The sequence below is a fragment of the Micromys minutus genome, assembly GCF_963924665.1.
Source record: "Micromys minutus genome assembly, chromosome: 18".
In the NCBI taxonomy this organism is placed as follows: domain Eukaryota; kingdom Metazoa; phylum Chordata; class Mammalia; order Rodentia; family Muridae; genus Micromys; species Micromys minutus.
Window position 1 is genome coordinate 45,470,468 of NC_137953.1, and position 10,342 is coordinate 45,480,809.

The window sequence follows — 10,342 nt, forward strand, 5'->3', positions numbered from 1 at the left end:
TCCTCTAACTGCTAGGAATCAGCTTGTGCCCTTAAATAGTAGGGGAGGTGAGTGTTTAATAGTAGGGGTGGTGGGTGTTTAGTAGTAGGGGTGGTTGGATGTTTAGTATTAGGGGTGGTGGGTATTTAGTAGTAGGGGTGGTGGGTGTTTAGTAGTAGGGGGTGGGGTGTTTAGTAGTAGGGGTAATGGGGTGTTTATTAGTAGTGGTAGTGGGTTGTTTAGTAGTAGGGGTGGTAGGGTGTTTAGTAGTAGAGATGATGGGGTATTTAGTAGTAGGTATGATAGGGTGTTTAGTAGTAGGGACTTTGGGGTGTTCATCAGTTCTGCTGTATATGTGGATGGTACTCTGGGCACACTGTGGCAACTTTAATTTCTAAAAGCCCAAATATGGCTCTGCAGAACCCACCGAAATCAGAAGCTTTGAAGGGCGTTCAATTCCTGAGAGTTGGCACAACTCTGGTCTGCACATGTCCTACTGTGACCTCATGAGGGTCCATTGTGACAGTTCCCCCCCAGCAGATATAAGGGTGGGGCCTGCCCTGGCTCTCTGTGGGTATAGAGAGGAGGAGTAGTTTTACCTGTGCGATTCACTTGTGGCTAGTGAGATTGTGTGAGCTTTCCAGTTTCTGATAGATTTGTGTGTAGGATGTTTGTGTGTGTGTGTGTGTGAGAGAGAGACAGACAGACAGAGAGAGTGAGAGAGAGAGGGAGAGGGAGAGAGTAAGTGAGAGAGAGGGAGAGAGAGTGAGTGAGAGACAGACAGACAGACAGACAGACAGAGAGAGAGAGAGAGAGAGAGAGAGAGAGAGAGTTTAGTTGTGTAGTTGTGTGTATTGTATGTGTGTATACCTACTTGTGTAATTCTGTGTCTGTGTGAAATCATCTATAAACTTAGAGACAGCTGCTGGTAAAGTCTAGAGCTAAGCCTTCAGTGCTGTACAAAAGGTATGTTGGTAACCTTAATCTCTGAAGCAGAGCCATTTACTGGCCTGTTTTTGGCACATAGGCTAGGCTTTTGGCCAGGGAGCCCCTAGGATCTGCCTTGGGCTGAGATTAAAACTAATGACATTAGGCTGGTTTCCTTTGGGCAGGTCTTTGGTTTTATTTTTTGATGGGTAGTGGTACTTTGCGTTTAATTCAGAACCCCAGGCTTCAAAGCAGGTTCTACACTGAGACATCTTTCTAACTCATGGACACTTGGGTTGCTATATTTAAATTTATTTAAATTTACCTCTTTGTTTTTCTGTTTCTATTCTTATTTTCCTTCTGCTTTTATTTTTCTTGGGTGTTTAGTGTGTTTTATCTGACTTGGATTCTTGTCATAAATTTTAAATTTTTAAAATATTTTTTGATTTTAGGTTTATTTAATCTTTTCCTTTACAAAATAATTATTGAGTCCTGGTAATGTTATTGCCCTCTGGAGTTTATGCCTAATTGGATGTGACCAGTTCTGGTTCCTAATTCTTTTTATTTCTCTGGTTTGCTTTTAACTTTTGCTTCTCTGTTTCAATTTAATTAATGAGTATTCTTTGCTTCTGCTTTTGTTTTGATTTCTTGAGGGGTCCTGGCTTTGCTTCGATTTCTTTGCTGTTCTAATTAGTTGGTCTAGTTTGGGGTATTGGTTTTAAATTTTTTGTGTTATTTTGAGATTTTTTTTCTCAATCATCTCTTCTTCCATTCATTTCCCTCCTTATTCCTCACTTCTCAGTTTATCAAATAGCATCCGCAACAATGCTGAGCTGTGGTCTTTCTATTTCACTAAATTGTGAGCTAGGTCTTGGTTTGGGGATCAAGGTTGGGTTTCTATGTGTGTACCATCGCGGTCTGGGTTAAAGCTGCTTGTCTGTGTGATTTTCACCTTTTCCTTTGTTCTTCCTCTCCATCCCCCTGATTCCCGTACTTTCCTCCCTCTAGTCTCTGTATGTTTCCTTATCTCCCGTTTCCTTTCTCCCCAGCACATCGCTTCCTTTGGCAGTCTCGTCGCTAGGCACCATGTCCACTGAGAGTGAGGACAAGTTGTCAAAGCCCAGCGAAGAGTCCTTCAGCTTGTTCGATGAAGAGGTGTTCACCAGGCAGTACACCGTCCTGAAGAACCTGAGCCAGGGCGGCAATAAGGAACTGAGGCTCTCCTTGCACCGCCTCACGGGCACACAGGTTGCAGTGAAGGCTCTGGTGAAGCATGAGAGGGGGGCGGCGCAGGCACTAAGTGTGATGGAAGTCGAAATCATGAAGGTGCTAAACCACCCAAATATTGTTTCCCTTGTACAAGTGATGGAAACAAAACAGAACATTTACCTAATTATGGAAGAGGCCCAGGGAAAGTTGTTGTTTAATCGAGTGCAGGGGGCCGGATACCTGAAGGAAGATGAAGCTAGGAGCATATTTATCCAGCTGCTCAGTGCAATAGGCTACTGTCATGACAATGGAATCATTCACCGAGATCTGAAGCCTGACAATATAATCGTGGATGAGCGGGGCCAGGTTAAGATCATTGACTTCGGGTTGGCTGCCAGATTCTTGCCTGGGCAAAACCTGAAAAGGCTCTCTGGATCCTTGCATTCCATTCCTCCGGATATATTCCTTGGCCGCACATATGATGGGCCCAAAGTAGACATGTGGGCATTGGGAGTACTTCTGTATTTTCTGGTGACTGGGCTTGCTCCTTATAGAGCTACCACCTTTTCAGAACTGAGTAAAAAAGTCTTGCAGGGAAGGTACCACGTTCCTTCCTATCTCTCTAAAGACATACAGAGCATCATCGGCATGCTGTTGACAGTAAACTCAAGGCAGAGACCAAGTGCTCAAGACTTCTTAAGTCACCCATGGCTTCAAGGAGAAAAGACTTTAACATTTCCTTCCAATGGTGATACCAGCTCCCCAGACCGTGACATAATGGTAGCCATGGAAAAGATTGGTTTTTGCTTGAAGGACACCATAGAATCATTAAAATGCAAAATGTTTGACGAAACTATGGCTACATACCTCCTCCTAAGAGGTCAGGCATCTCAAAATGATGCTAGTGGTGTCCAAAGAAAGATAATGAAGCCAGGGGTGGCACCTTTCCCTTCGAGAGCAGACCCTGACATTTTCCCTCTACCTCTCAAGAGAAGGGCAAGTGAACCTTTACTTAATTCAGTCAGATCCCCTGAACAACATACTCTAAGACAAATCTGTGAGACAGATGCTTCTTCCCTTAAGGGCAGAAGTTACAAACGGTCCATGACCGCCCCTTGTCTGTCCTTTCAAAGAGACACTACAGTGAATGTAGCGACCACCAGCTGTTCCACTGACTCCCTGGCAGAAAAGACCTTAAGTGGCCCAGAAAGAGGTGGGACTTCAAGCCCCCCGCAGCCCAGGGGCTGGGCAAAATGGAAGAAAAGAATTGGAGCATGTTTCCGGTCCCTGTGCTGCTGTGTATCACCTCACAGAAAGGTGTGCCCCCAAAACTGAGAGGGCACCATCAGACGACAGGAGGCACAGGCATAGCTCAGGTATGTCTGTAGATTTGTTTATTTTTTACTAATGTCTTACATATAGACAGTTCCTGATGAAGTTCTCGAGGTACAGTGAGTTACATCCAGTTGTATCTAGATCATGTGGGATGTGAGTGCCGGTACAATTAAACACACATACAATACTTTCTTACTCCAAGAGCATAGAACCAGGACACAAGCCCAATCAAATCAAACCAAACCAAATCAAACCAAGCTATTTACATGGCTCAGTTCACTGTCCCAAGACCAGGATTTGGGATAATCCAGGCTGCAGAGGGTCTTGGGCCACTCCTCTTCTGGGTTTCCTTTGTCTGCAGCCCACATGTCTTACTTGTCATGCAAGGTGGAGTCTTACCACACCTAGCATTGATATGGGTTGTCATCACACAGTCTCAACATCTCCAGTGTGCTGAGGTCTGCCCAGTGGGGAGGCTAAACCTTCAATGACAGAATCCCCTGGCCTCCCACTGCCCCAAGCTATGGCTGTTCTCTAGACCCTCTTTGACCCTTCAGCTCCCAGGCAGCCAGAACCACCTGGGAAATCCTTATACATGGTCAAGTGTGTCTTCCAGCACAAGAAGCAACTGTTGCCACCATTGAATCCAAGCTTCTCTGAGATCCACCAAGGAAATGCTCTTGAGAAGAGTTTAGCTCCGTGGTGCCTCTCTCTTCCCTCATGGCCAACATCTCAGCCAAAGCCGCATTGCACCGCTGTCCTGGCCATCCAGGTTTCCCTTTAACATTCTGCTCTCTCATTCATCAAAGCCGATTCTTTGCCTCCCCCTATCCCCCCTGCCCCACTGATCAGTACTCAGAGCTTACCAAATCGAATATGGAGCAAAATATGATGGTGATACTATGTAAAATGCCTGGGCAATCCCATCATTAATCAATAAAATGTCCCACAAACATGCCCACAGGCAATCTGATGAAGGAATTTTTCTCAGCAGTTTCCCTGTCTCATGCGATCCTGGCTCCCGTCATTCCAACAGACATCTAACAAGTCATCCCCATAAACTTCAGAACCAAGCATATGTGTTTCACACAGTCTTACAAGACTGTGTTTGAGGTTGGGCTGGTCCTCTAACTGCTAGAATAGGGAGAAAATCAGAGCAAAGCAACCCAAGAGTGAAATCGTTGTCTCTGGATACAGCCAGAAGGTCCATTTTCTGCAGATTCGACTCTTGTCTTTCCCATGATATAAAAACGTGGCAAGGGGAAGCCAGAATCTCTACTAGCTCAGCACATTCAAGTGGAAAGTGAATTGGATCCCAGTGTGGGTGCCCCTAGAGGCTGTTCCCATGGGTCTTTAGTGTCATGTTCGTATGCCTCCTGATGTGACACCCTTACATTCGATTATTCTCTCAATCTACCCCAGTCATCCGAGATAGGCATTTGTATACCATAGATTTAGGATATTTTTCCTTAAATCTGTTCCTTCTGCCCATCTTTCCTAGTAGATCCAAAACTCTTATTCACAACTGAAATCACAATGATTGCGGGTCTGTATCCAGGATGTTACAAAGCCTTCTTGCTTGTGGTTGAACTCCAATTAGAAAGTATAACAATGCTCACCACAGAGCGACAAGGGAGGAGGATAAGGATTAGGGAGGTGAGGTCCTGGGTCTGATGAAGATGAGTTATGTGGTGGGAACAAGGACAGACATGGGAAGGGGTGATTAAGAACCAGGTTTCCGAGAAACCAGCCTTGAGAGCAGCCAGTAAGATCACAGTCACTAAGTGTCCCAGGCTTCTGCCTCCTTGCATTCAGAGCAGCAGCCACAAGACACTGAGTTTCATGATCCTATGGGCATTGTGTTCCACTCCTTAGTGGGACAGAGTTGCAGAAAGAAATGCAGTGTCACAGGCTTTTCTCTCCTCGCCTAGAATGCTCCTTTGGCTAGGAAGGAGGTAAAAAAATAATAATGTTGAAGGGTTGCCCATGGGAATATTCTTATCATCTGAAAGTCTCTCAGGGAATTCTAGTTGATGAGGACCAGGAAGCTAACAGCAGGTGAGATCAGCAACAACCCCCTGGCTGCCAGACCAGGATGCAGGCAAATCCTCAGCTGCAATCTCTGCACAGTCCCTAGCCCTCCCTCCCAGCTTCCTCTTCCTCACAGAAGAAAGGCACAGAGGTAGCACTGAAACCACCCCACATGCTCTTGCCACGCCTTTGACCTTCTCCTCTTTGAGTTTTACAGCTCTTAACTGATTGGCCTTTCCTCTCCCCAGGGCACACAGAAGCCCCACCAGTCAGCAGATATGCCTGTCTCCCAAACTTCCTCACCATGGCTCTTGCTTCTGGCTGATGACCTCATACTGAGGCTACCTGACATCAGGGGAAGCAAAGAGACTCCAGAGCCACAAGCCTGCTTGTCAGAGAAGAAAGGTGGAAGACTGATGCTGCCCAGGAAACCTTCCGGAAGTGGACCACCCGGGACTTGATGCTCCAGCTCAGGCTGGGAGCACATTCCTGCTCCTCCCACTAAAACTCAACATGCATCTGCAGCTGAGGGCCTGGCTCTTGTGGAGTTGTGCCTCTGAGACCTGCTGCTTCTGGGACCTGCCCTTCATAGAGGACTGTTCTTTCTCGCCTTCCATGGTCTCCTAGAGCTAATGGTTATATCTCCCAACCTTCCTGATCAGTATTCTACTGCTGAAAGACCCCCTGTTAGAAACAATAAATGCTATTTCTGTAAGGTTGTCTACCCACGGGGAAGGCTAAGTCAGGGTCCCAGGTGGCCAAGCAAGATACCGTTGGGCGACAGCCTATTCAGAAGACTGGCGCACGGACCAAGGGACAATTTCTTTTTTATAGGGTTTGGGGGGCAGAAGCGAGGTACAGAAGCAGAAGCATAGTAACTTCATTTTAATTGGCTAGTTTAAAGTGGCGACGGAGAGAGCCCAAAAATATGGCTCTAAGGACACGGCTCCTGGTACCATCCAGTGTTGCAGCTACCAAGGATAGTTGCTTTGAGCTTATCTAAGTGTGGGAACTGTGGCAGAAATCTGGCTCCAAGGACACAACTCCTGGGACCAGTCGGGGCTGTGGCATATATGAAAGCTGGGCTTATCTGAGTGTCTTTCTTTCTTTGTCTATTGTAAGCTGGCCCAGGTTAAGCAAGTATTACAGGGACCAGATGAGACACCTTCAGTGTTTCTAGAAAAGCTTAAGGAGGCCTAGAGGAGACATACTCCCTATGACCCGGAGGATCCAGGGCAGCAGACTGGTGTGTCAATGTCATTCATTTGGCAATCGGCCCCAGACACTAGAGTAAAGTTGCAGAGACTGGACAATCTGCAGGGATTCTCAGTGCAGGATTTGCTTAAAGAGGCAGAGAGAATCTTTAACAAGGGAGAGATGCCAGAAGAAAGAGAAGATAGAGTACGTAGAGAAAGGGATGAGAGAGACAAGAAGAGAAATAGGGGCCTGAGAAAGTTGCTAGTCACTGCCATGCAGAAGAATGAGAGAAAGGGAAATAGGGGAGATGAAAAGATCTGACCCAAACTAGATAAAGACCAATGTGCCTACTGTAAGGAGAAGGGACATTGGGCCAGAGAATGCCCTAACTAGAAGCCTTGGGAACCCCGGAAGCAGCGACCCCAGATTTCCCTCCTGGCGTTAGATGAAGACTAGGGAGGTCAGGGCCAGGAGCCCCCATACCCCCAAGCCCAGGATAATTCTTTGAGTCGGGGGCAACCTGTCAACTTTCTGGTAGACACCGGAGCTCAGCATTCAGTTCTTGCCAAGACCCCAGGCCCATTAAGTCCCCGAACATCCTGGGTCTAGGGGGCTACCAGGATAAGACCTACCGATGGACTACTGATTGCTGAGTGGAGCTGGCCACTGGGCAGGTAACACATTCCTTCTTACATGTTCCTGACTGCCCATATCCCCTGCTGGGGAGAGACCTCCTAACCAAATTAGAGGCCCAGATTTACTTTAAAGGGGAAGGGGCAACAATCACTGGACCCAAGGGGAGGCCTCCTCATGTCCTCACCTTAAATCTCGAGGATGAATATCGCCTCCATGAACCTGAAGCCACCAAGGAGAACTCAAATCCTGATCTTCAGGACTGGGTAAGCAAGTACCCTCAAGCTTGGGCTGAGACAGGGGGAATGGGACTTGCTGTATTGCAACCCCTGTTAGTAATTGGTCTTAAGACGTCAGCCACTCCTGTCTCAGTCAAACAGTACCCCATGTCTCATGAGGCTCGCTTGGGAATTAGCCCTCACATAAAGAGACTGTTAGATCAGGGTATCCTAGTGCCCTGCCGGTCTCCCTGGAATACACCCCTTCTAACAGTAAAGAAGCCCGGGACTGGGGATTACCGAACAGTACAAGACTTGAGGTAGGTCAACAAGAGGGTCGAAGATATACACCCGACGGTCCCCAAACCCCTACAATTTGCTTAGCACACTGCCACCCTCACATCGATGGTACACAGTATTAGACCTGAAAGATACCTTTTTCTGCCTCTGATTGAGCCCCCAAAGTCAGCCAATATTTGCCTTTGAGTTTAAAGATCCGGAGCTGGGGATCTCAGGACAGGTAACTTGGACTAGACTTCCCCAAGTGTTCAAAACAGCCCCATTATTTTTGATGTGGCCCTACATCTGGACTTGGCTGACTTCCGGGTACAGCACCCATCCCTCATCCTTCTTCAGTATGTCCATGATCTTTTGTTAGCTGTGCTCTCCCAGGAAGAGTGTACTCAGGGAACTGAGTCTCTACTGCAATTTTAAGGATGATTAGCCTATCGGGCCTCAACCAAAAAGGCCCAGATCTGTTGAACCCAATTCACCTACCTTGGGTACCTATTAAAAAATGGACAGAGATGGCTAACACAGGCTCGTGAGCAGACTGTGGCCAGCATCCCCACCACCAAGAGTCCTAGACAATTAAGAGAGTTTCTGGGGACAGTGGGGTTCTGTCGCCTCTGGATCCCCTGGTTTTCTGAAATGGCAGCCCCTTTGTATCCACTGACCAAACAAGGGGTGCTCTTTCAGTGGGGAGCTGAACATCAAGTGGCCTTTGATAATATCAAAAAGGCTGGTTACTCCCCAGCGTTAGGGCTCCCAGACCTGACCAAGCTTTTTGAACTATTCGTGGATGAAACCCAGGGCTTTGCAAAAGGAGTCCTTACTCAAAAATTGAGACTCTGGGGAAGACCAGTTGCCTACTGGTCCAATAAATTAGACCCTGTAGCTTCTGGGTGGCATCCTTGATGCGGGATGGTTGCTGCCATAGCAGTGCTCATCAAAGACGCCAGCAAACTAACTTTGGGACAGCCTCTGACAATCTTGGCCCCACACGAGTTGAAGGCTCTGGTCAAACAGCCGCCCGACCTGTGGCTATCTAACACCGGGATGACTCATTATCAGGTCCTCCTGCTTAATGCCGACAGGGTGCAGTTCGGGCACGTTGTTGCCCTAAACCCTGCAACTCTACTCTCCTCCCCGGAGGAGCAGAGCCCCACGACTGGCAACAGATCCTGGCAGAATTGCATGGAACCAGACCAGACTTCATGGACCAACCAATGACGAGTGCCAACTTCACCTGGTACACTGATGGCAGCAGTTACCTTGTCAATGGAGAATGGAAGGCTGGAGCCACCATCACCACCTCAGACCAGGTAGTATGGTCAAGTGCCTCCCGGCAGGAACTTATGTACAAGGCGCCGAACTAATAGCCCTAACCCAGGCACTCCGGATGGCAAAAGGGAAGAGACTCAATGTCTACACTGACAGCCACTATGCCTTTCCTACGGGCCAAATACAAGGAGAAATATAGTGGAGAAGGGGGCTACTCATGTCAGAAGGCAGAGATAGTATGACCAAACTCAGAGAACGACTAAACCAGAAGCATAAACTGTTTGAAAACCATCAAGGGTGGTTCGAAAGCTGGTTTTCTAAGTCCCCTTGGTTGACCCCCCTGCTCTCCTCCCTGATAGGACCCATAGTGATCCTACTCATGATTCTAACCTGTGGGCCCTGTATCATCAACCGACCACTGAAATTTGTCAGGAAAAGAATTTCTGTTGTCTAGGTACTGGCCCTGACTGAACAGCACTACCAAAGACTACAACAGCAGGATACAGAGATACCCTGATGCAAAATAAGTGACAGATTTCCCTTAATGCAGAAGAGAAAATGGGGGAACCCCCGCATACCAACAATAAATGCCAATTATGTAAGGCTGTGTACACACAGGGCAGGCTAGGTCAGGGTCCCAGGTGGCCAAGCAAAATACCAGTGGGAGGCCAGCTTACAATAGACAAAGAAAGGAAGACACTCAGATAAGCCCAAAGCAAATATCCTGGAAAGCTGCAGCCCCAGCTAGTACCAGGAGTTGTGTCCTTGGAACCATATTTCTGCCACAGTTCCCACACTTAGATAAGCCCAAAGCAACTATTCTCTGGAGTTGCAGCCCCGGCTGGTACCAGGAGCCGTGTCCTTAGAGCCATATTTTTGAGCTCACTCCCTGGCCACATTTAAACTAGCCAATTAAAACCCTGTTACTATGCTTCCGCTTGTGTACCTCACTTCTGCCCCCCAAACCCTATAAAAAAGAAACTGTCCCTTAGTCTTCACGCCAGTCTTCTAAATAGGCTGTCGCCCAAGGACGACTGTGACCAATAAAACCCTTTTGCGACTTGCATCCAATGGTCTCGGCTGATTCTTGGGTCCTGGGGTCTCCTAAGTTAAAGGTCCTCAAATGAGGGTCTTTCACCTTGATCTATGTTTCAAAAATGAGTGGGAGGTTACCAGTGCCCTAGACTGAACACTACCAACAGAAAGACCCAAGTCATTGTGTAAATGAAGGTCGAAAGGAAGCTGGGGTC

The 10,342-nt window shown here is 47.5% G+C and overlaps 1 protein-coding gene across 1 annotated transcript; it reads left to right on the forward strand.

Annotated features, from left to right (window-relative positions):
- Window positions 1–1,992: 1,992 nt before the first annotated feature.
- Window positions 1,993–5,942, forward strand: LOC308432657 (sperm motility kinase Z-like; the record flags this gene model as incomplete). Its single annotated transcript, XM_080932429.1, has 3 exons — window positions 1,993–3,111; window positions 3,429–3,491; window positions 5,730–5,942. The coding sequence occupies 3 exons, from the start codon at window positions 1,993–1,995 to the stop codon at window positions 5,940–5,942; spliced, it is 1,395 nt and encodes a 464-aa protein (XP_080788555.1).
- Between the last annotated feature and the right edge of the window lie 4,400 nt (window positions 5,943–10,342).